This window comes from Bactrocera oleae, chromosome 2, assembly GCF_042242935.1.
Source record: "Bactrocera oleae isolate idBacOlea1 chromosome 2, idBacOlea1, whole genome shotgun sequence".
Taxonomy (NCBI): Eukaryota; Metazoa; Arthropoda; class Insecta; order Diptera; family Tephritidae; genus Bactrocera; species Bactrocera oleae.
Window position 1 is genome coordinate 22,849,908 of NC_091536.1, and position 27,394 is coordinate 22,877,301.

Sequence of the window (27,394 nt, forward strand, 5' to 3'; positions counted from 1 at the left end):
AACTAAACGCTCGTACAAATTGTGTTCTGAATAGCTTTCAGTTACACGCTCATAGCCATTTATTTATGTGTTTATTTGTATATATTATTTAACTTATCTAGAATCACCGAAGCTGAGCGTATGTCAGTTGTGTACACTTGCTGTTTATATAAACGAGCTTACAAAAAGCTCAGAGAGTTAATTAATATTTACGTAGAGATATACTGGTTGCTTAATTTATTCCAAATGACTTTATTTTATAGTAATGTTCTATATTAGTCACCTATGATCTGTTTTCAGTTATCTTTAATTTAAACCCCTTCCTTTCAAAGGATTACTTGATGTACACAATTTCGTTGTTGCCGCACTTAAAACTTTCATTTCAATGAAATTTAAATATTTTGTTGAAAGTAAAATTAAAAAAAAAGTAACTAAATAGTAATCTGAAGTCAAGCGGTCTATATGCATGAATTTGTAATTTAATTCATCATCATTTTGTGATGCTCATGAGCTTACCTTTAGTCAAATATACTTGTCATAAACTAATTCAAAATTATTTTAAATTTACGTGTTGATTCCCACGACTTCACAAAGCTCAGATTTCGACCAGAAATCTTTTTTTGGCTAGTTAATTTCAGACAGGAATTTTTTTTAGTAAACTGGCATATTTACTGACTCTTCATTGCAGGGTTCGCAATATTTTATAGCCGAATTATTCACCTACATATGTTATATTATTATTTTTTCATGATTTTGCAACTTGTTTATATAACGGGTTAAATTTAATCAAATTAAAGCATTTGCAACAAGGCGCAAGAAGAACATTTGTTTGGAAATGATTGAGTGTATGCCGTCAATATCGTTTGGTGAGGGAGATGTTGAAATAAAACATGAAAAAACGTTAACTTCGGTTGCACCGAAGCTATAATACCTTTCACAAATACAAATGATTTTTTATAAGAACTTGATTTTGATCGGTCAGTACGCATTGCAACTATATGCTATAGTCACTCGATGTTATGATGTTGAGGAAAAGTTCAATCATAATTTGAGATGAGTGGATAATGGCTCATAAATATTCTCGAAGCTTTGCACAGCACAATGCAAGATTTAAACGGCAGCGATGAAATTGCTAATTCAAGATTACCAAAAGTTGAAAGGGTCGCTCTTATGGTGAAGTGTTGAGACAATTTGATTGACCATAAATATGCGTATGTAATTGCAAGTTTATTAATCAGAAATATATTATGTTTTAATGAACTTTATGTGTACATCGTAAATGTTTATACGAGTACATCAGAAGCATATGATACTATCTATCTAAAGATCGTTGCATTTGAAGGTCGCTAGACCTTCCAGTCCAGCAAACCACGATTATCCAACCACGGTAAAATCTCCGATACGGACTCAACATATTTTGGATTAGTATACATGGCAAATTTAAGTTTATCCTCGTCTTGCGTTCCATTTCTGTTGGTTTCATCACCACTCTTCTCCAGCATTACGACGGGCAATATTTTAGAGACCACCAAATAGGCTAAAAAATTAATTGTTTTCATGTTTTCAATTAAATAAAGTGGCATATATGGATATTATCTACAATTCTTACCTGTTAGACCATGTTTCAGCAACACGGAATGGAGATTACGAAGTTTCGGTAAAGGTCTGTGATATTGAAGAAGTTTTAAATTCTCAACCAGGTTATCGAAATAGTAACGAACCAAGTAATCAAAATGTGCTATTTTGATGTCTGCAGCAGTGGAGGATAGTATGAAGTAATACAGATCATTAGCTGGCGAGCCGTATTTGCCCACTTGAAAGTCAATAAAACGAGTATCCGTAATTTTGCCGAACGCATTATACTTAAATAAAATGTTATTCACCCAACAATCGCCGTGGTTGAGTACGTTGAATTCACTTGGATTATAAGTCTGATCCTGCAGCAGACGATCCACCAAGTAGCTGTCGCTGTCAGCCTAAAAGATAGGATATAAGTTATTTCTAAAAGCATACTATTGAATATTAATAATAGTAATCTGCTTATTAGCAAAATTTCAGTATAGATAGAGGTCCTTAATGCAAATATATATTTAATATTTAACCTACTACTTACCAACTTTTCATAAAACGCTTGACCATTCTTCCACTTTTTCAATTGCGCTAAAAATGCACTAGACGAGTTGAATTGCTTCAGGAGTTCTGTATTATTCTTCGAATAAAATCCAACAGTGAATTCCTCGGGAAACATTCCAAAGTGTTCCACGTAGCACGCGGATGCAGCATGAAACTCGGCCAGTTTCTGAAGCACATGCTTTGTATGTTCCAAGTCTAAACCTTTGATTCGATTGGCATTTTTATAACCTCTTGGACGTAGATCTTCCAGTAAAATATAATCGACACCTATGTCGCGATCAAATTGATACGCATTCGGGGCAAATTTAATATCACTGCCCACTTGCGTGTATAGCGTTTCGAATTTCGGTATAATACTGTGGTACATTTTTTCCTCCTTCGGGAAAAGTTTTAACAGGTTTATTATTTTTGACATTATTTCGTTGCTATGCGGTGCTTTAAGGACGAAGGTAACTGTTTTTATACTGCCATCTGTATGTGAAATTGTAGTGTGTTAAAATAAAACATTGGTATAAAGCACAAGATCAAACATTCTAGTAATACAAATAATTATGCGCATAAAAACCTGTAAGCTCTACATCCAGATGGAGACGTAGCAGTAAAGAGGAATAGTTGGCTTTACTACTCGGGTCACTCTCAAATCGAGCGTTGACAATTTTGCCAAAATCTTCACCAATATGCGTGCGTGCGGCATTTTCAAAAGTTACTGCTTCCAACCACTCAGGTAGTTTGCCAACATCATTCTCGGCATTTCCGTTTGGTGTGTTAGTCATTGTCATTTAGTAAACCTTAGAAGAATACATGCATACCATATATATGCATATTATTAATTAAATACAAATAATTTGGGAAAATATACATAGTTATAAATTGGAAAAATATATTTTTGCATCAACGAAATACAGATGTCGCTTGAGTTTGTGGGTGGAGCTATACAGTCCTTCTTGTAAAAGTCTGAGCAAATCATCCCTAAAAGTACATGAGTATACATACACGAATATTAGAATACATCCTCGTATAACTTCTCATTCGGCAAAAAAAAAATATGTAACAGGTGACTAAATGTGGAGCATTGTACGAGTTAGTTTTCACTTGTTGTTTGAGTATACTACATGCCTTAGATATCTAAAATATGTCGCATTCAAAAATAAATAATATTTTAAGATCAGTTCTCAGAGTTTAATATCTGATATTGTCAAGACGATAATATCAAAAAAAAAAAAAAAAAATATGGGGAAAGCACTAAGTAATCAAACTTTTTTTTTACAGTAAATGTCAATTTTTACTAAGGCATAACTACCATTTAGCTCACCGCAAAAAGTATTCTAAACTTAGACACCTACATATATATGTACCTATAAATGTTTGAATGGTTATATTCACATTCACTATGCTTTTCTATTTTAATTAAATACCAATTTAAAATTTCGCATTTTATTTTTAGAAATGTCAGAATTATTGTTAACTTTCTAACTGATTATATCACACTTCATGTTAAGTAGTATACTTGTAGTATGTTCAGTTCGTCATGTTGTCAAAAGTGTCGGGAATTAAGCCCATTTATAATTTTAATTTGATGACGGGCAGCTAATAATCACTTTTCACTATACTTTATACTTAAGTTACTTTTATTAACGCTTGTAGTAAATCAGAAGTTTTTTATTTTCACTTTGTGCATACATATGTACATGTAAAGTTTTACCATTTTATCAATCACAGTTTTCGATACAAACCAATGACTTTTTTTGTACTGATAATTTCTAGGCACATTTCTTTCCTTTTATATTAAGAGAAATAAATGTTTGCTTACACTTCATTAACTTCATTACTAGTGAAAAATAAAATGAAAGTATAAGTATAAATTGGAGGAACTTGATCATTAACTTTTACCTCTTGCTATAAAGATAGAATTGTATTTTATTTGCACGATTGCAGCGGTCGCACCCAATGTTTGCCGAAAGATTGCTGGTTCTGGAATGAAATGTGTTTGGTTTGTTTAAGAATTGTTCCGAATTCGCAAATGTCGAATTAGATTTGTTGAAGTTTATTTACTACACACAAAATTATTCTGTTTCGATTTATAGCCGATGAAGAAAAATGCAACAACTACATTCATTTATCATGCCTCCTCATCCAATCGTGTTCCCCCCTACCTGACTTTAACATCGACAATGGCAGGTTGGGCCACTATCGACACTTTCTATGTATGGTATCATTATCATTATGCGATTGGCAAAACGGTCATATCACAAGAACCGTGAGTGCCACTAATAATGTTTGATTGATAAGTCTGTTTTGTGAGTGTACCTGTTTGATTCGAGCTGTGGCCTGCTTTCGTTATAAATTTGATATGTCTACATATGCACAGTTAAGTGTTTGCTTATTACCGGGACATGTGATGCGATTTTTTTACACATATACATACCTATGTACATATGTGTGCAATGAATTATGCTGATGCACATTTTTTGAAACACAACGTCAAAGAATCCGCCTCGACCATAAAAAGTAAAAATCCCCTACGGCTACGATATATGCGTTCCAGGTTATACTACACTTTCAACTTAAAAGAACATTTTAATTAATGCGACTGCTCTTCAATTTGGCTTTAATTGGTGTTAATTGATGTGCGCCACTAGTATTATATATATACGTATATTTATACCCTGAACAGGATATATTAACCCTTAGTAGCCTTATGTACGAAAGTGATTTATTTTTAATATTACTGTGTTTGCTTTTGGGTCTAGATGAAGGGAAAAATAGCTAAAAAAAAGTCACAATATTTATTTTACATATTTATTTAGGAAAAAAAAACAGGTATCAATTTTGATACTTCATGCATTAACACCATAAAGAAATCAGATATACCTATGTATGAAATAATGCGAAACATTGATTGTTTTTATCATCGCATAACGACACTTTACATTTTTTACAGAACCAGGAGGTAAGTTTCCTACAATTATTAAATTTACACTTATTTCTAGAATCCATAAATATTTTTTCATGACCAATACAATCGCAACGCACGTCAGTAGAGGGTGGTACTTGTACACCTGTCCGGGTGTGTTTACTTATTCACTTTGCCACGCGAGTATTATGTCATAGATAAAATAAAACAATACTGACATTTGATTTTTTTTTCAATTTCGTTGGAAAGAATATTATACAACAGTAAAATACGTACAGCCAACCTCTAAAAAAAACTAATAGTAATGTGAACATTCGGTTTAAAATATTGGTATCAAAATTGAAACTCTAGGTTATTAAGGGTTAAATTAACCACGAAGTTTTTAAGACACAAAAGGAAACGTCGTCCTTTAAAAAAAAAAAAACATATATATATATATAATATATAAATGATCAGCGTAATGAACAGAGTTGATGCCATGTACGCCTGTACACACAAACTAGTCTCTCAGTTTTTGAGATAAGTCGGAACCGCCGATATCGGATCACTATAGCATGTAGCTGCTATACAAGCTGAACGATCAAAATCAAGTTCTTGTATGGAAATTTCTGTATTTGTGAAGGGTATTCTAAGTTCGGTGCAAACGAAGTAAACGCTTTACCTTGTTATTTAATATAACAAGGTGAAAAAAACAAAGTTTACTTGAAGAAGAAAAAATTACAAATTATTGAAAAGATTTCTGTTCAAAATTTCAATTATCGAAAAAAATCGTTTGTGCAGGCGTCCAGCTTCGTTCGATTTCTTCTTGGGTAATTTAGACTGATGCGCTAATCCGGCCTAATGACGACATTGAATTGAAGCGATGAGTTGATAAACAAAACATTTAAAAATACGAGTTTGTATATTTTTTTTTGCTCAAATAGAGCTTTTGCGCCAAAGCTTTCGCATACATAAGCATGTTGTATATTCTTCAGCAAACTTTATGGTACTCATGTACTTCAACTCTTTTTAAGAGATCTTGAAAAAATTTACTCTTCAAACTTCAATAGCGCGTAAGAGTAATATATCTGCTATGAGTATCAGTGAAACAATATAACTTTTGTGCGTTTCTTCGAAAATTAAACAGCACATCCTATAATATGAAGCATAGAAAGTGCATATTACTGCTTGCCAATTAAAATGCTCGTAAATGAGGTCATAGCAATGCATTTCACCAGAGTTGCAAACTAAATTTAATATCTGCGCGCAGTTAGGAAGGAAATATTAAATAATAGATTTAATTTGTAAAATTAATTTTTATTACAAATTTGAATACAATATTTTGACTTGCAATATATACGAAAACTTTTATGATGTAAGTTTGATTTAATATACATATTCCAGTTGATATTTATACGGAGATACAATTTGTTACAACCATAACCCAACCCGAGCAATGATCGTGAAGTAATGAGCTGATGTAGAGACAGTAGTTGGTCCACTGATGCATTACAGCAGAGCTTTTGGTGTTCCAATGGATTATTTGAAGTTCATTGGTAAATATTCAATTTATTTTTATTTACACAATCACTCAGTGTTTCACATTCGATGCGCAAGGATTGTGGTAGTTAACATATCATACTTCGAAGACACCACGATTGCTCATCCAGGGCATTACAATTTCCAAATGTTTGCGGTATCTGGGGTTAGAGAACATCAAATTTCTAAACCGTTCACCAGCATCCGAATCATTAATGAAACTGTCTATATTAGCATCGTGATTGGATTCCAACAAAGCCGCTGCCATAACACCGAACGACGTTGATAAACCTTTTGGTATGTTGAATTGTACATATGTATACACTCATAATAATATGAATAAATTACTTACCCCATATTCCATATTTTATAATTGCACAATGAATTTCTTTCAATGACGGCAATTTTTTGGGGTACTTCAAAATTGTTAAGTTTTTCGTTAAGTTTTCGTGATAGAATTTAATAAGATAGTTGAATTCTTTGACTTTTAAATCATATGCAGTAGACGATAGCAAGAAGTACAGCAAGTCTTTCGCCGGAGAGCCATAATTCACCATTTGGTAGTCGATGAGTACCGCGTCTACAATTTTGCCTTCTTCATCGTATTTAAACATGATGTTGTTGCTCCAGCAATCGCCATGGTTCAGAACATTAAATTCATTTGGATCATACTTTGATGTACTGAACAATAAATCGGTAATATTATGTAAAACATTCACCTGCGTGTTTAATTGATTCAATCTGATTAGAAAGTTTGCGCGAAAAGAACAACTAAAGCATTTAGTGAGTCACTTACCAAGTCGTCCATATAATCTTCGCTACCCTCAATTGTTTTTATAGAGGACAAAAATTGTGGCTTAATTGTTGCACTGAAATTTTCCATTGTTTCTCGCTGTGTTTCGCTAAACATACCTTTAGCGATTATCTCCGGGTATATGCCTTTAGTCTCGACACGTGCGGCCGAAGCAGCATGCCACTGCGATAAACGCTCAAGCACTGCCTTTGTATGCTCCAAGTTGAGACCCTCCAATCGATTGGCGTTCTTATAACCAAGTGGCCGAAGGTCTTCCAATAATATTACACCAAACTCGGAAGGTGTATCGATATTATAACAATTTGCGGAAAACATTGCATTGACTCCGGCACTTAGATACATCTTCTTGAACTCGGGTAAAACTTCATGATACATTTTGTACTCGATTTCGAAAATGTTATGCTTGCGCATCATATCTTGAAGAATTTTGTTTTCCTGTGGCAGCTTCATCATGAGCGAGATCGAATCCGTTAATGTATCTGCAGTTGAAATAGCGGAGTCGAAGAAAAATAAAATTATATATTAATTTAATAAATTGTATATTTTATATTTTTCATAAATAATCATTAACCTGTTAGTTCAAAGTCTATATGAATACGTAGCATGACAGTGGCATAGTTTTCTCCAGCAGCTAATGCGGGCTTAGCTTCGAAACGTGTGATTTTTCGAAATTTCGGAATATACTCGTTAAGAACATTTTCAAATAGTTCTGCCGTTAACCATTTTGGATTTTCAAAACCTACACCTGGTTTTATTTCTGCCGCTTCATTCTCATTCTGATCGGTTATGGATGACATCCTAAATTCTGTATACTATATGTATTATAACATTAAATATTTATATTTTTGTTAATGAACAGCGTTTATGCTGCTCAACGGTTCACTCACGACTACTTGCAATTTTGCCAAGCACTTGTCTCACTATTGCTACCAGATCGGGTCGGATGACTCGTCTCGCTCTTTGTACAGAGAGCGCATCAACAAACAATTTAATCATTTAGTACTGATACAAATTAAAAATAATTGCGAAATATTATCTACGAAGTTTGTTGTCACAAAACACCACATTGCATTTCATTGCAGGGAAATATTTCATAACTAAGTGCTTAAGATTGTAAAGGCACTCATCGCATTTTACATAGATATGTACGCTACTAAATATTTCAATTTTACATTGCGAATTGGAATTTAAGTGTTCTGCATGTTTAGTAATTAACTACGTATGTATGTGTATATGTATATTCCGAGTACCTGGTGATGCCATTCAGTTTAATGCGTACATATGCATATATGAATAGCATATGGTATATGTACATACATACATATGTACATGAATTAAAATTCGTTAACAATATGAGTAGATAGTAAATACCATAGTCTGTAAGTAGACTGTAATATGAATATCATATCAACTTTATGACCGAAAGGAAAGCATTTGCGAATATGAAGTACACGAATACTCTCTACACTTACATATTTATGTACCTATGGTGGCTTACAGCCAAAGTGATGCAGTTCTGTCAGATATACTAAAGCAAGCATTACCTGAAAACTAAACACATTTTCCAAAAACACTTGAATACCGCCTAACAGTGATAGTTTTATTTCTTTTATTTAGTTAATAACAAAAACAAACAAAATTAAATTAGTTTAGGAGCATAATAAAAGTACAGGATTTAACAATAAGCGTGATATGATTTTTTTTCGAAAAAAAATCACACTAATGTTAAGGAAATTCAAATGTTTTTTATTTAGTGTGAAGTACAATCGATAATATTAAGTTCTGAATATAACATGACGGAGGCCCCACGACTTCTTTTGCAGGAACGAACTCGATGAACCCAATTTTCAAGTACTTTTTCCACTAAATCAAGTCGCATGTTATGAATAGCACGTTCAATACTGACTTCTAAAGCTGGTTTATTGCTAAAGGCCAATGACTTCAAAATAAGTCATGTTAAATTAAAACATCTTGGAGGCCAATGTCACTTATTGGAACCAGTTGTTATCAAGATCAACTTTTTCCAATTGCAGCCATAAAAAGTTGGTTACCATCGATCTATACCGCTCTCCATTGACAATAACGGTGTCACCAGCTTCATTTCAAAAGAAGTATGGCCCGATGGTTCCACCAGTCCTAAAACTACACCAAACAATTCCGATGATTCCACCAGTCCTAAAACTACACTAAAAATCAATTTAGTTGTTTAGTTGGTTGTTCATGAACGATTTGCGGATTTTCTTCGCACCAGAATCGACAGTTTGGTTTATTTACCGCACCATTATTATGACCATAAAATGGTGACAGCGAACAAAAAGTTGCAATTGGAGAACGATTATTTTGATAATAAAATTTAATAATTTGTAAACGTTGTTCATGTGTATATATTTTCGTAATGAAATTGTAAACATTACTGGACACGACGAAAAAAATTACAGATAATCGAATCTCTCGTTCCAAAACAGACCACAGATTCTCAGTTGCAATCAAATCTGGAGACTGGTGTTTTTATAAATGCGCACAGTTCTAAATTAGTTAAATTTGCACAACTCCGTATTTTTTTGGACCGAAAGTTATTACGATTATTTAATTTGGAGGCAGCAGATGACATACTCGTACAGCCCCACACATTATATATCCTCCACGATGTTTTACGATGCTACGTAAATTTTGCGCTTGTAGCTCAGCATTTGGTTGTAAAATGGAAAAACTAAAGATGACTTTGTACTAAACGCGTTTTCATTTTGACTGTGAGCCACTGTATGTAAAATTAAATTTATCTATAGTCAAAACATGATTATATATCGTTGATTAAATATTGCGCGTAAGTAGTAAAGTTCAGATTATTTAGTGATAACAGAAAAAGTTGTAACCTTCATTTCCAAGTGTGTATGTGTTCATGGTTTTTACTGAAGTTTTAATAAGTCATTACAGCAAACAAAATTTATTATGTATCACCCTACTCTTTTATTTGAAAACAGTGATTATTTCACAACATCGAATTCGAAAAACTTAGCAGCGTAAATTAATATTAATAGTATTACTTCATCGACTTACGCTGTCGGCATTTAACGGAAAATTTCGATTGCAATGCGGTTTACAGCTTGACCTTTTTGTAACAAATTAATTGTTGTAGAAAATGAAAGAGAACAAGAGCTCTTCGAGCTCATTTCTAAATATATTTTAGCTGGTCCCATAAATAAACAAACAACAACAAAAAATATTAATAACTAACTTAAAGTTTAATTGCGATAGAATTGCTAGCTTTAGCCATGTGAATTTTGGTAATTTAAGTTCCCTTAAAATAGACATATAAACATATACATATGTATGTATGGTTATAAAGCACTAGGTATATCAGATATTTATTTTTATTTGGCATGAAAGCTCAGCACTCCGAAACGCCGCGGTTGTGTAGCCATGATAATTTGACTTCAGCGTGCTTTCGAAATCTCGCATTTGAAAATAACTGCCTTTTGAAATCATTCACAGCTTTACTCCCTCCATTTAAGCTCTCGAGATTAGCTTTATCAGTGGGGTCCAACAAAACGGCAGCCATAACTGCCGTTACCGTCAGATAAGCAAACAAATATGTGTAATGAAAAACTACTTTGAGGCATAAAAATTTATTTACCCCAAATATTGTATTGCTGTAACATTACATGAATATCCTTCAACTTCGGTATTGGCTATGGATATTTTAACAGAGCCAGATTTTCCACCAGACAGTCATAGTAGAATTTTATGAAATAATTGAATTGTTTCAATCTCAATACGAAGGCCGCAGAAGACAAGATAATATAATATAAATCCTGAGCTAACTATGCATACTTTGATATCTTATAATCTGTCAAATTTGTTTCTCTGATCGCACCGGTGGCATCATGTTGAAACGTGACATTATTGGACCAGCAATCACCGTGATTTAAGACAAAATTGGTTTGGATCAAATTTCCCTGCTTGGAAAAACTTATCAAACTGCCATTAAATTGCTCCTGTATACGTATGCGAGTTGAAGCAGTTGACCAACTTCGATAGTGTCTGAATGTCATAATGCCTTGCAGGAAACTTCACTTCGACCCCAGCATCACGATACATCTGCTCCATTTCGGGCACTACTGAACGGTACATGATGGACTCAATGTCAAATACGTTGTGCTTCTCCAAAATGCTCAGCGTAGAAGCAATTGGTATTTTCATCATATAAAATAGTATTTTCTCCTCGCCAGCTATTCGGTAGCAGAAACATTACATTTCACCTATGTTATGATTTGAAAACAAAGAAAAAAACTTTTCAAACTTACAACGTGTATTGATATCAATTTTAATGTGTATCTGTATTGTAGTGTATATCTCGCCTGGCGCCAATGCAGGTTTCACTTTAAAATTCCTCATTTTCTGAAACTCTAGCTCTTTTACTTCAATAAGTCTACAAACGGTTCGGCGTTTACACACTCGGGTATTGAAGGCCCAATGCTATCTTTAGCATCATTGTTATTGACGTTTTCGTCACTGCTCGGAGACTCACTTCTATGAGATTTTGCTTCCGTCATCGACATTTTCGAGGTCAATATGTGGCATTCGTAATAAGCAACGCTTAACAAGTCAACTTTGAGTGAGCGAACAACAATTCGCAGCTTTAAATGAAATGTTTAGTTTAATTGTTGAAAGCCCACAAGTTTGCTCTTAGAGATAAAATCTCAGTACTTGCATTAGGTTAAGAGAGTAGTCGTTCGTCAGGTTACTCTTTATTATGACATCAACCGTTTATGCTTGCGTTATTTTCATTTTTCTTTATTTTTCAAATAAATATTTTGCATTTTAAACTAGTTTTTCGATTTCGATGATATCAAACTTTAATTAGTATGCTAATACAAGTAGAGTGTTGGAAATATTGAACCTATTGATTAGATGAAAATATTTAATCTCCAACTGATATCTTTCATTCGGAATATACAATTGTTAAAGCGACGTTCTCTTTTTATTTGTTCTTTGTTTTTTCATTTCGAACAATATATAACTAAGGTGACATACTTTCAATTTTTCGCATTTTTCTCAAGGAAATAAACAGTTTTAATGGTGGACTCAAAAGATGAATATTAAATGTTTGATCCTAGTTGAATAAATTAACTTACCTCTATATGAACTACCAAATAAGTCTATCAAACCAATTTTCATATATTACAAACCGTAGAAATAATTAAAATGAGTGATTTGAAATTTAATAAGCTGGGCAGCTTTTTATTTATTGTAATAATACCGAATTATTATAATTACTATAGGTAGGCGTTGCATTGTTAAATACCAATCAATTATGAGATCTGCGTCATGTAATGCAAGTAATTCTTCTGTATTAGCCAAGGCAAGATCTCTTTCACTTGTTGTACATATTTGGGATTGTAAAACATGCGTTTTTTAAAAGCTTTTCCCGCCTCATTATTGCTCATGAAAGTTTCAATGTTGGAATTTTCATGCGGATCTAGTAAAGCCACTGCAAGCATCCGCTGAACACAAACAAAAGCTGTAGGAGTAAATAATTATAATTCATATAAAAATAAATATAAACTTTTATATATGTTACATACCCCACAAACCGTATTTTTCCAGTTGAGCATTTAACTGATCGAGTGTAGGTACTGGCTTCATGTAATTTAATGTTGTCAAGTTTCGAACTAGCTCGGTATGATAGAACTGTATGAAATTTTCAAAATTTGTCAATTTTATATTCCATTGTGGTGAAGTCATCAAAAAGCAGAATACATCCATTGCGAAACTTCCATACTTGGGCAGTTGAAAATCAACGAAGAGCACCTCCTGAACTGTCACTCCGTCATCCTCACTGTGCCGAAACATGATGTTATTTATCCAAAAGTCGCCGTGGTTAAGAACATTGAAGGCTTGTGCATCGATAGTGCCAAATTTTAAATATAATTCATTCATGTTTTTCATGTAATTCAACTATGCAGACAACAAAAAATTACATTATTAAATTGTTAATCTGCTTTTCTATTTACGGAAATTAGTGTTCAAAATTTCAAACGAATTGGTGCAGTAGTTTTGAAGGTCACCAACTTTGAAAATGTGTGTTGTGGGGAAAATGCTTTAAAGTTTTGAAAACTGATGTAAAACGTTCATAAGACAGGTACAAAAATAAAAAAATAAAAAAATAAAAAATTTTCTTCAAATATTATAATTTAAATAAAAGAAAACACAAAATAAAACATGTAGGAAAGCGCTAAGTTCGAGTGTAAACGAACATTGCATACTCTTGCAACTTGCTAGGATCAAAGCCGATGACCTTCAGGTGTTTGCAAAACTTTATGTTAAATAATGTTTCGAAAAAATTCAACATTCATTATGCGACGAAATCGTAAATTGTTTACAATCAAATTTGGTATTTTATTAAGTTATATTATAGCTCATAGACTTACTTAGTTTTATTTACTCAGCTGGAAGTCGGACATCACTACACACAGTATATTGGGGGCAGATAAAGCTCTGGGCTTGTTGTATTGTCATGACATAATCAGAATTACCGATATATACGGTATAAAGTCAAATGAAAGTTTGAAAATCTTATTTTAGGTATATGGGAGCAAGGGGTAGCAGGGGCCGCATTTTATCCATTACCACATATTCTTAACAGAAAAGGATGCTGTCTGAGGTTATTTAAGGTACATCACATATCATCACCAATATATGTATGTATAAGAGTAAAGTCAACAGGATGTGTGTAAATCCTGATATTAGTTGGGGCTAGGGCAAGTTTTCATTGGTACTTAATTTATTTTCTAGAAAGTGATTTAATAAGATGAAATTTAAAGTTCTGTCATATGGGAAATAGTCGTGGTTGTAGTTCAAGTTTTGCACTGCAATATAAGAAAATGAGAATAGGTAATTTGGTTAAAATTGGTTTCGTAGGTCTGGAGATATGTGATTTCACTTAAATGTGGGCGGGGTCACACCCATCGTATAATTTTGGCACCGGCATCCGTCGAAAAGATTTGTTCTGTGCAAATTTGGATCAAATAGCTTGAATGGTTGGAATGGCCACGCCCACTGTTTTAAGATTTTCAAACCACAGATGCCCCTCCCAAATGCGATACAGTACGAAATTGCATTTTTGCATCCTAATTTGCGGCTTAGCTATGGCAATTAATAGGTTTGCGATTAATGGCGTTTTGTAGGCGTGGCAGTGTTCGATTATGCCTATCTGCAATAGCAACCCTCTTTGGATGCCAAGGAATAAGTATGTGTACAAAGTTTCATAAAGATTACTTATTTTTTACTCAAGTTATCGCTTGCACGGACAGACTGATAGTCATCAGAACTATTACACTCTATAGCAAGAGTATAAAAATTTAAAAACCTTAAATGTGTAAAATTCACGGGTTTCCGCAGTAAAACACTGAATTACTCACAATGATCTCCTTCTCTGGAAGCAGCAAATCATAGCTTTCCAAACACTGGGCAAACGGCTCATTGAATGCAGCATTCATATTTTCAATAAAGGTCAAATTCTGCTGTGAGAAGTAACTGTTTAAATACTCTTCTGGGTAATCGCCTCTTATTTCAACTCTCTTAGCGGAAGCAGCATGCCACTGCGCCAACTTTGCTAGCACCGCGTTAGTATGCTCTACGTTGAGACCCTCTCGCCTTGGCGCATTTTTAAATCCCCTTGCCTGTAGATCTTCCAGAAGAATATAATTGCAAGTTAGTTCATGAGCAAACCGATATTGTTTAGGTTTGAAATATATTTTGTTATCGAAATTTGCATATAACCCCTCCAACTCTGGTACGATTTTGTCATACATATCCGATTCGATGACAAATAATTCATGATAATCGTCTGCTGAAGTTGGCACTTTCTCTTCGTTGTTTTCGCTCCCTTTATTTTCATTAACCTTCAAGGGTATTTTCAGTATGAGTTGCACGCGTTGGAGGCTTGTATCTAAAAACCGAAAGCACACCATAAAAGTAAATAAAAACAGAGTCAAAAAAACCGTAATATAAACAATTTCAGTTTGAATTGCACTCGTATGTGGGAAACTTAACTTACCTTTCAGCTTTATGTCGGCACGAATTCTTATGATCGTAGTAATATAGTTTTCGCCGTCATCTAAGGCTCGAACTGCAGAAAAGTTTACAAGATCATCAAAATTTTCGAAATTCGCACGGAGAAATAGTTTGAATTGTTCACATGTCACCAACGCTGCAGTTTGTTTGTTCATCTTAGCTCACATGCATACACAACACTGACGGATCGAGACATTGTGTAAAGTTTAAATAGTTGATACAATGTCTCACAGTACAAATATGTAAAAACTATATAAACTTTACACAATGTCTCGATCTGTTGGTGTTTGTACTATAAACCAACAAGTAACAAAAGAACCAGCTGTTTTCCATCAGTTTTACACATTTTTTATCAACTGATCAAAATCTGCTTTTTTGGGCTCAGAGATGCAAGTAAATGGAATGTAGTGTAATAAGTTTTTGTGAACAGGTATTTGTAATGGAAAACATTAATGAAAACTTGCAAGAATATTTTCGAAACAAAAGTTTATATCTATACTAATATTATAAATGCGAAAGTCCGTTTGTTTGTTAAGCTTTCACGCAAAAACTACTTAACAGATCATCATGAAATTTTGTACATATACTCTTAGAGGTGTCAGAATGAACATAGGATACTTTTTATTACAAAATTTATAAATTTTTTACGGATTATTAAAAAAATTATTTTGGAAGATTATATATGTTTGGAAAATAAATTTGAAAATTTTGAAATTGAAAAACAAAAGTTTGGCAGAAATGATTGTTTGTCGAAAAAATTAAAAATGAAAGAAAACATAAATGTATAAAAAACGTAAATCAGAGAAATAACACAAATATTATTAGTTACTCTTATTAAATATAAAAATGCCTCGAAAGCGGAAATCGGCGCTGTCAAGAAATTCTACGCCGGTGCGTAAGGCTAAAGTTACACGAAATAAAGAATGTGAAGTTCAAGCAGAGCTGAGAAGGCAACAGCAAGCAGATCGACAACGTGTTTTGAGAGCAGCTGAAACTTCTCATCAGGCACGAGTACGTTCGAAAAGACAAGCTTAGCAGCAGGAAGCTAGAAGAGCAACGGAAACGCAAGAACAATTGCAGGCAAGAAGAATTAATGATGCAGAAGTAAGAACCACGCGTCGTCGTAATTTCATAACTAAGAATTGGAATATATATAAAATATATTCTTTATATGGATCCATATCTACTATAATGATATCAGTTATTTATTTGATGGATTCGATGCGAACGAAGCCGCGGGTAAAAGCTAGTATACTATATAAATATATAGGTACACTCCATGAATATTAATTATTGTACATTAACAATATAACATTACCAATTTGATAAAGTTGACAATATTTAATCATATTTTTATACAAAAAATAATATTTTGGGCAAAACTATATAAATTTAATCTTTATGAATTTTAATGATCGAAAAATATTTGAATATGTATTAAAAACATTCTTCAAAGTTATATATTTTATAACATAACACGGCAACACACTGTAGCATATTTGAGGTATTTGGAGTTAGTAGTGGAGATTTTAGTAGTAGAATATTAGTAGGCAACCCATGCGAAATATCAATTTTCTGCATATGTGCTAGGGGGAAACTTAGGATTGGTTACTTGTCGATTTATAAAATGGATCGAGATGAAATACTGTCCCATATGTGCCGACAAAAGTGCATGCAACATACATACATATGTATGTAAGTGCAAGTTATTTCAAAGCTTCGATGTTCACGAACTATGGTTCTCAGAGAGACATATCATCTCAGTAATGCGTGCTTTGTACTGGGAACCAATGTTGCCACTCGAGAAATTCTTTGGGTACCAATGTGCTTACCAAATCTGTTTCAAATTTTCTTATCAATAAAACATTGTGCTTTATTTCACTTCACATTTGGAAAAATATGTGCATACATAGAAATAAACCTTTAAGCTCAATTAACTTTAGCTATATGTACACTCTTCATTATCTTCAAGCAAACCGAATATTTTAAACCACTCCCTATGATATGATTGCTTTGACTACAAAAGATGATGGAAGCTTTCATTTACCTGACGTCTATATAATTTTCTTTGCTCACTGCGCAGGTTTTAGGCACTTTATTGTTATACCTAAAAACCAGTTGAAAAGTATAATATTAACAATTATTTAAATTAAAATTAAAATTAAAAGTATTTACATGCCCATGAGCCCCTTTTTCTTTAATTTGATGCATGAAGTTAAAGAAATGGGTGAATATATCAGATTCTTGACACTTTTCATCTTTATTTCACAGTTTCAATTATGGTTAGATCTCTCATTTTCCACACATTAGGCAGATCATAACTATTTTCACTATTTTTTAGTTAGTATGAATAGCAGACAAGAAAGTATGCAATTTTAAGCAAATGAGACTACCTATTTTGGCCCGATTGTACCAAAACGGCCACGCTGCTCTGAACATATTGCTCTCTTATTTATTTAAGTAAGAGCAGATTGTTATATGTACTGATTGGAATTCTGGATTTCAAAACAATGCCTTTCACTTTAGGTGTATGTAGATGCATTCGTTGGTTCAAGTACTATCTAAAAATATATTTTACAAAACTTTAGATATTAGCGAAGCCCAGGAATTAAAGTACAGTTATATATTTGCTAAATTCAATGATACAATATCAATTAGAGAAAATGTTACCTAACCTACACAAACAAATCGAAACGTAATTAGTACTCGAAATTACAAATTACTGTTAAATATCACGTACATATATGTATATCACTATAGTATGTCCAATATTATTCGTTCAGTTAATTTTAAGATATCTTACATATTGGCCGATATATACGGAATAAAGTCAATCAGAAGTTTGAAAATCAAATATTTGGTATATGAGAGATAGGGATAGTATTGAAATGCTTTTGTCCATTTTTGCCATTACCACAGAAAAAGATGATCTCCGAGTTTCATTAAGGTCCTCTACATACCATCACAAATATATGTGGAATAAAGTCAACCGGATGTTTTAAAATCCAGATAATGGTTATATGGCGGCTAGGGCAAGTTTTAAACCGATTTTATCCATTTCATGCAAAAAGATACATACACGCTGTTTTTATTTCATTAAGCTAACTCGCATATTCACCGATATTTGCAGTATAAAGTTAGCCGGAAGTTCGAAAATTTGTCTATTAGGTATATTTAGACTAAGGGAATTATTGATCTGATTCAATCCATTTTTGGCACACGGGCATATTGATAGCAGATAAAGATTCTCTATAATATATCTCACAAATTGAAAGATACTATTATATTTGGTAGCAACCTCAATAATAAGTAAATTATTGCAATTAAGGTTTTTACTTCATGATTGTGATATACGTATGTATTTTTATATGTTCATATAATGTATGGTCAGAGTTACAAGTCAGAAGTCAGCCAAATGCCGCATAATTTAATCGCTGTCATGCCTCCAGGAAGCCTCGGTTTTCCATCCACGGTAAAATCAAAGCAATTTCCCTGGCATATCGGGGATTCGCATAAGCTTCATTGATAAATACCGTATTTAGCTCATGGTTGCGTATTAGGATTTCATTTAAGTGGAACTCGCTAACGCCAAACGACAACAGCACAGCTGGCAATATTTTTTCGATCACTTCAAAACCTGTCAAGTAAAACCGTATTAATGATATTTGTATACATTTAGACATATGTACTATGTAGTTGTAACAGCATTTACCCCACCAATAGAACTTTAATATGGCCAGATGTAGGTCCGTTAACTTCGGAGGGTCTTTGTTATACTCCAATAACTTCAAGTTGAGGCACAACTCATCATGATATACCTTAACGAAGTAATCAAATTTGCTTAACTTATTTGCCAAGCAAGGCGCTGATAGTAGCAACGCGAGCAAATCAATCGCAGGTGAGCCCCACTGACAGTTGCTGAAATTAGTGAACAGCACATCTTTTATTTTGCCGAAAGCATCGTAGCTGTAGAGAAAATTATTTGGCCAACAATTGCCATACAAGAGAACATTGAATTCGCTGACATCACAAGTAGCGCGTAACTGCTTTTGACGCTGGAGGGCTTTTGCAAAAGACCTCTACAAAACGGAAACGTTTCAAATACGCAAATTTATTTGGACTCAGTGCACATTAGTAAGTACTCACTATCTTATCCTGATATTCACGCATGTCATAAAAGCGAAGTCCTTCAATAAATTTACGATTTAGTACAACATCACGCTCAATGAGCAACGCGCTTCCATGGTGCTGGACAGAAGTGCTAGTTTGAAAACGTTGTCTAAACTCTCTAAATAAAGCGACGTGATGGTTGGATGCATAAACAGCAGATGCTGCATGGAATGTAGCCAGTTTTTTCAAAGCATATTCAATGTGCGTAACATCAAGCCCTTCGGGGTTGCTGGCATTCCGATAACCTTTTGAAAGTGCATCTTCTAATAGGATACATTCTTTTATGGAACCTTCATTGAATTCCTGAGAAAATGATTGCGCAATTTGTGAAAATTTAACCTCTTTAAAAACGTCAGCATAGAGTTGCTCAAAGGCAGGCGTCAACTCGGTATACATGTAAAATTCTCTACTTAATGCGTCTGAACACTTTACTTTCGCTGACGGTTGTGCCTTGAGCACATATTGGCCTGTTCGTAATTTTCCATCTACGAAAATCTAAAATAGTACTACGAATATATAGCGATGAGTGTTAATCCACTTACCTTCTAACTGAATTTCGATTGTTATGGAGCAAGAAAAATTCCGCGGGGTTCTCCATTGGCAATTGAATTTTAAGATTTTGTGAAAACCTTTTATATTTTGCTGTAGCAGACGTGTTAAGAGAGCCTCGTTCAGCCAATTCGACTCTATGTTTTCTTTACACTCTAATTCTGTCGAATGTGTCCGACACTGCACTGTGGACATGGCGAATGTTTTCAACTAAATTCATTGGCACAAGCATTTAACTTATTTAATGAAATAATTTCAAATTGATTGAAATTATCAGCTATATCGCGATTTATAGTCACGTTCTAGATGATTAGATAAAAGCCTGTATTTTTCTTCAGGCTATTCTACGGTAACGCGTAGGAAATTTTTACCGTAACAGTCGTAGTTGTCGAATTATGCTTTTGTTGGTCGTGAATACGGAATTTTGTGTTCACACAGCAACTTATTTAAAATTCCACTACGTCTACTTTGCCAAGTTCAAGTACAGCATGTAAGAATATATTTACTCCTTGAGGATATTTGCATTTGTAACAGGAAACAACCGCTCTTGACTTTGTCCATGGTTTTCCTCAACTTATGAATGCTATGTGCATGTGTTTAGGATTAGAAATTGGCCCAAATCTCTATTTAGTTATTAGTAAATTCGTTAAATGATGAAAAGATACACTAGTGAACGATTTACCCCATTTTTATAGTTGTAATTCGCGAGTCGAAATAGAAGAAGAACATATAAAGCTGCTGTACTCTTGTTCATAAGATAAAGTAAAAGTAATTCATCATATCGGTTTAATTTAGTTCAACCTTTTGCTACTGCTTTTTGTGGCAAATGTAATAAAATCTGCACAAAATTGCAAGTGCAATCAACTTGTCACGGAGTGTCATTAAATCTGGGTAAAGTCAGGGTGTTTTAAATCAATGTATGTACGTACTCGGAGCTATTGTAATGCTAATCTGATTAATTTGTTATGGGAGGAAAAACAGTAGAAACATACGATTGATATGAACGAAGCAGACAGCATAGCGCTTCGGCAGCTTGTTTAATTCAATATGAGCGCAATTTGTTTCACACATAGCCTTTAGAGGTGTGTAAGTGCCAACAAATAAACGTTTTCAATTTCAACTACTCCATATCATTCTTCACGGCTGAAAAATCCGTCCATATTGCGACATTACTGTGCCGGAGTTCCCAAAATTGCTACAATTTTATTTAATAATGTTTTAATAAGACTATCAGAAGTCATGTTTTCCCCACGTGCTAATCGGTGGCACGTGAGCCTTCTTCAATACGGCGCACACACCAAAGCCAAATGCGCACGTTAATCCGCCCTTCATAATTGGCAGAATGAGGGTGCACTCATCACTCACTTGCTCGCCGGCGCGTTCGAGCGTTGCTACTCTACTTAGCGACTGATCACTGTTCGAGATGCATACACGGGCGCACAAGTATTTGGCTTGGCGGGGTACGCACTTTTATGCATGAAGTGTCACTAATTCCACAAAACATATTTCACGCCTTTTTGAGGCGCATACAACATTCCCTTATAGCACAGAAGATTGTGAAACAAATGTGGCATTCGAATATTACATAACAACCCTATTATAATTGGCAATGGAAATAACTGTAAAGGTTTTATAAAGCATTTTTGTAAGGAGCTTTCAAGTAATATCTGCCAATTTGGATTCAATTAAGTAAAATATGAAATGTTTATTCCTTCGTTCACACAAATGAGCAACTATACTACATAACTAAATTTGTGTAAGTGTTTTAACTATGCTGAGTTATATATGCTTTACACATACATATTTTTATACTGGCGTACAGCTTTTAACCAATGCATGGTACAACAAAACGTAAATTCTGTGCTATTTCTTTGGTTGCACTCAATTAGCTATTACTAAGGGGGTTGGCTTTGTACGCATCCCTTATCTCGTTTGCCTTAACGCATCAAACACACACTAGCACACAAGCGTCTGAATATTACACAATCTGTTACATTTAATTAAATTATAATTTTACGCTTTACTAATATGTCTCTCCTCGCTTTACTCCATTAGCTATGTATATGCCCACGGTCAGGTGCAGAGATTCTCATACGCCTGACTTCTTACTATTTGCGGTTAGGGCGCATTGTTTACTAACAAGTGTATAATTCCTTTTTTCAATGGCAATTACGTAGTGGGATTATCAGGTCTATTTTGGTTCTTTGCAAACAAGTAAAAAACGTTTCGTTGGCGTGTGTTCTGCGACGGTTTTCTCTATCGCCAGATCAAATAAATTGATCATACCTATTTGCGAGTACATAAATGTGCATGCATTAGTATGAATGTTGCTATGAAAACTCAATTCCTCTAATATAACATTTTTTTTTTGCTGTTTCGAAAAAATGCGGAAACTACTTATCAACTAAAAAGTTTAGAAACCTGTGTTAAAGATGTTTCGACGTACTCTGTAAATTTGCTGGAATGAGAAGTTCGCTTTGAACAGAAATGAATATTATACACTTTATTGTCCTTTTAAGTCATAAACTATAAGATTTTTGCGTACTCAGGTATACATAAATAAAATGAAGCAATAAAAGGAAATGCGTTATCGGCTGAAAGCGATTTTCCGAACTAGCAAAGTTTATGGATAACAGTATCAATAATAATATATCACATGGGGCCAGATCCGGAGCAAGTTTGTCATCGTGTTCGTTGATTTGTGTCACGGTGTATTGCCGAGATTTTGAGCTCTCCCACTAGAGCTTACGCATGCCCAAACGATATGCCCAACACGCCTGTTAAACATATTGAGAGTATCAGCTATCTTGATCGTCCTCAGTTCATGATCATACAAAATAATTTTTTGATTTTTGAAAATCCATGAAATTTCTTTTTAATCCTGTATAGCTTTTCAAAATATCAAAACGTTCCTCAGTCAAACCTATATCTAACGAACCCAATTATTAACAAAGGTAGGTCTAAAAATAAAATATTAATTATATTGGCACTTTTTAATATGCACGAGAAGAACTTTTCAGCCTGCTTTTTTCTTATTTTTTATGATGCTCACTCCGCTATGGATCGTCAATAAGAATGGATTCATATTTGGATGAACGAATTTGTCTGTATTTAACAGATATATGCACATGGTCCTTGTGATAACAATTAGCAGCTCAATGTACTGGGCCAAATCGTTCTGGCGCTAAATAGCCCTCATTGCAAAGACCATAATCATATGCATGCATAACTCCTGTATTTGTTATTGGTGAATCATGACGGTGCAATAAATAATAAAATTTGGTTTGCTTCATTTATTGCTTATGTAAAATAAAAACAATGTACATTTATCAACAGAAGTATTAAGCTATTTTTCACCTCGCTCTTTTTCCACTTATATTTATAAAGCTAGCTTAACAACTTAGCCTAAGCTGTGACTATAGGGCGATACGAAATCTCTTTGAAATGCCGACGGATGAAGATGGTGATGACCGATCGGGCCGGGATGATGGTGGCCATTCATGCCCGCATAAAGATCGTTCGAACGCGGTTTGTGCGTCGACATCGGGGCACCAGTCAAAAGTTCGGTCATGAATCCTATGTATGTGATTGCTAGGCGTAAAGTTTCGATGCGTGACAGTCTCTTTTCGTAAGCAAATGTTGGTACTTTTCGTCGCAATTTGTCAAACGCTTCATTTAGATTAAACATCCTACGGCGTTCGCGAATATTTGCCGCCCGTCGTTGAGCCATCGATGCCACCCGTCGACGTGTTTTTTTCGTTAGGCTTCCGTTGGTCGATTCCGAATTATGGCTGCGACTGTTTGTGGATCGGTGATTACTTACCAAATTGCTTACTTGTGAGCGTTGCCAAAGAGCTGTTGAGAACAAACATTAAAAATTCCACCAAATATATATGTAACAATTAAATACTCTTTCCAAAATTTACACACCTAAATCGGTACAGGGAAAGCCTGCGATTAATTCTTGATATGGCACAATTGGAGGCGGAGGTGGCGCTTCCTGCCCCCATAAAGGCTGAAACGGCACTTCCGGCATATAAGACGGTTCGGGATGATGTTGCATTCTGAACAACTCCACGATTTCCGCAAATTTCTATCACACGTTATAAATAAATAAAATTGTTGCACTTATTCACTAAATCTTATCAGACTAAAATTCTCTTGCACAGTTCTATTTGGAAGCTGAAGTTGAAATGTCGCAAAGGCGATGTGTCTGCTAGTTATTATATAAATTATATAGAGCCACATCGACATCTTAATGTGGCAGCCATTTTTAATCAGGCAACAGTTTTCATCTCTCTGATTGGTGGAAATATTCGCTTCCCTTTTAGGGGTAGAATTTTAGAAAGCGCGACTGAAATCAAATTGAAACTCCCTCAGTCGAAGAAATGTGACACACAGGCGGCGAAAAATGGTTGTTGAACAGACTGAAAGTGTGGTATGTGACCTCGCTAAATCCTGATCAGAGAATGTTAATAAATAGAGAAGGCGCAAATGTTAGCTGTGTAAATGTTAACCACCTTATAAAGGAACGGCTGATATATGTATGCGCAGATGTTCTTTGGCATGCGTATTAAGGAAAATTAAAATAACAAATAGAAATAATAGATTTTGTAGAACATTTAAATAATTTATTTTTTGCTTATAATTCAACATCGAACAAAGGGTTTCAAATAGGACACAGGCTTCGATTTTTTGAGTTTAAGACCATTGTAACCTTTATTTCTTGTGATAGTAATTATATCAATATAATTTAGAACAAGGAAATAAGAGCTTTATTTTTAAAATGTTGCGCGTGAATTTAGTCTTAAGTTGCGAACCAATCGCTCTCATGTTTACATCCGAAATATCAATATTAAAATAAATCTAACTAAAATATTCATAATAATCATAGTGAAACTAAGGATCAATGTAACTCATTTTTGACACCGCATGACAAAATGCTAAGCGAAATTTGTTCGATTACTTCAATTTGTATAGTATATTCCTTCCATAAAAGTGCTTCCACCAATTTCGTCAGATATTCTGAGATTACTTAAAACTCCGTAACTATCCCACTCCACAAAAGCTTCCCATAATCTGTCTTAATTGTTGTATTCCAAAATATACTTTCGGAAAACTTATCGAACAGCACACCAATTTTAAAAACCCTAATTTCTTATTAGAGCAAACTTAATTGTATTACATATGGTAAAATAATTGATGAATTGTATTGGCTGAGTGGCACATTCACAATAAGTATACGCAGTGTACTCGCATGACTTCAGAAGCGTTTCTACTTGCCGTACATCTAAATACATATGTATGTATGTGCATTGAAAGCTCTAAAACATGTCCAACCTACGCATAAAACGACACTTAAAATAAATTTCTGATTTAGTGTTCGCCCTCCTGTATTTGAGTAGAGTTACAATAATCAGCAAACGCTCGTAAACTTACATACACATTTACATAAGTGAGCAGAAGAATGGTAGAGGTGTAAATGCACTTGCTACGATTCACTGCAAACGAAATAGTGCGAGTGGTAAGAATGCACACCTGTAGGTTCGTAGACCCGTAAGCCAGCAGAGTCACAACTCAGCAGCCTAGCAGTTAAGGTACACGCAAACATCTTGACCCAGTAATTCCCTTTAATTCATGCTTCATGCGTGTTTGCTGCATTCAACACTGCTCGACAAAATATTATTGTTATGGTGTCGAGTCAGAGAGGCATACAAGCAGAAATCCTTCTTACGCAGTGCAGTGATGCAGCCCGGCTTTGGTCCAAAGAAAATTTCGTGCGCGTATAACACTTCAGACTTTCCGACCAACATCTAAGCAAAACAACAACTTCATCATGCAGCTAGCACAACAGCAATGTGGTGAAAATTTAGGTACGAGAAGCTTATGTTGCAGCTGATGGAATGGTGCATTAATTGCAAGTTGAAAATTTGACTTGGTAAATGGAGTAGAAATAGCATTCGAATAATTTTCCATGCATATACCAGCAGACGCTTTACCCTGCAATATTGGTCGGCTTATGAGTATGCCAAACTCTTGTGAATATACGGTAAAACATAGTATTGATTGCTGACATTTATTGCAAAACTCATCACTTGGTATGATATGTGGATGTGTGTATTAAGACTACACACTTTGCTCAGCAGCAGTAGATCTCCAATGCAGGCTTCTCTGGTATAATTGGCATACCACTACCACTTAAGGCTTCTTTATGGATAATTGCCATGGCAATCGAGTCAAATCTTTACCTTTACATCAACTAGTGTATGTATCTAAGTGTAGGCGCATAACTTGCTTATTTTCTTGACCTTAAATTGACAATATAACACAGAGCATAGGACAATGGCAAGCGATATTTATGGGCCATAAGGCAAATATATGTAACTGTATGTAGATAGATAAGGCAGATTTAACGAGAGACATCAAGTAAATTGACTATAAATACTGTGCACAAAACGTCAGAAGCCAAATAGGCAAAGCACAAAATAATTTAAATTGTGTAAAGTTAAACAGTTCATTTTATATTCCATGTACATATATGACAACGACCAAAAGCAATAAGTTTCAATTGACAATCAATCCCTTTTTTAGTCATAAATTCAATATATTATCATCTCTTTATTCGTCGTCTTTTTCGATAGAAGTTCAAAGGATAGTATGAATTTTTAAATAAATGTTCGTTAAGCGTAAAGCCTATTTATGTATATCCAAAGGTCACAAAGTTCTGGTAGAACTTAAAATTATATACTCTTACAGTTTTGTAAGAACTAAAAGAAAAAATTTCGTTGAATAACACATTCGTTATTGGACGAAATTGTAAATCGATTAAAATCAACATCATTATATTGCGCATATCCGGATTAGAAGAACGTAAAGACCGGTTTCAAAAGTTTTTTATATCAAACCCCATTATGTATGTTTAAATAATACGTTCACTTAATGCTAATAAAATATTCTTCATTTTAACTGTTATAGGTACAAGCTTTGATGTGAGGAAAACAGATCCCCGTAAAATAATTCAAATATCGCACATATTGCTCAATACATACGGAAGATTGAAATTGACTATATTGGAAGGTTTGGACTGATTTCATGTACTCTGCCATTCAACTTAAATATTCACGCTCATAGTTATTAAGATATCTTATATATTTACCGATATACTTACGTGGTGTAAAGACAACTTAAAGCACAAATGTTTTCTTAGTCCGACCAATTTTAGGTGAAAATTCTCATATGGT

At 34.1% G+C, this 27,394-nt stretch overlaps 3 protein-coding genes and 1 pseudogene across 3 annotated transcripts; all 4 read right to left on the minus strand.

Moving 5' to 3' along the window:
• Positions 1–1,169: 1,169 nt before the first annotated feature.
• LOC106620073 (uncharacterized) lies at positions 1,170–8,263 on the minus strand. The gene is made up of 8 exons (XM_014238465.3): positions 7,930–8,263; positions 7,341–7,837; positions 6,897–7,263; positions 6,645–6,835; positions 2,678–2,891; positions 2,093–2,583; positions 1,589–1,955; positions 1,170–1,516 (listed from the first exon to the last, which is right to left on the minus strand). Exons 1-8 carry the CDS (start codon positions 8,153–8,155, stop codon positions 1,326–1,328), a joined length of 2,544 nt encoding a protein of 847 aa, XP_014093940.2. The 5' UTR covers positions 8,156–8,263; the 3' UTR covers positions 1,170–1,325.
• Positions 8,264–10,657: 2,394 nt separating this feature from the next.
• LOC106620055 (uncharacterized) lies at positions 10,658–11,925 on the minus strand (annotated as a pseudogene).
• A 646-nt stretch (positions 11,926–12,571) lies between these two features.
• LOC106620061 (CHK domain ov2) lies at positions 12,572–20,363 on the minus strand. Its single transcript, XM_070113192.1, has 9 exons — positions 20,147–20,363; positions 19,581–20,089; positions 19,147–19,513; positions 18,878–19,071; positions 15,699–15,711; positions 15,418–15,594; positions 14,780–15,309; positions 12,944–13,316; positions 12,572–12,879 (listed from the first exon to the last, which is right to left on the minus strand). The coding sequence occupies exons 1-9, from the start codon at positions 20,346–20,348 to the stop codon at positions 12,671–12,673; spliced, it is 2,574 nt and encodes an 857-aa protein (XP_069969293.1). The 5' UTR covers positions 20,349–20,363; the 3' UTR covers positions 12,572–12,670.
• Positions 20,364–23,445: 3,082 nt separating this feature from the next.
• On the minus strand, positions 23,446–24,324 carry Fer3 (48 related 3). The gene is made up of 2 exons (XM_014238442.3): positions 24,084–24,324; positions 23,446–24,008 (listed from the first exon to the last, which is right to left on the minus strand). Exons 1-2 carry the CDS (start codon positions 24,214–24,216, stop codon positions 23,554–23,556), a joined length of 588 nt encoding a protein of 195 aa, XP_014093917.1. The 5' UTR covers positions 24,217–24,324; the 3' UTR covers positions 23,446–23,553.
• Between the last annotated feature and the right edge of the window lie 3,070 nt (positions 24,325–27,394).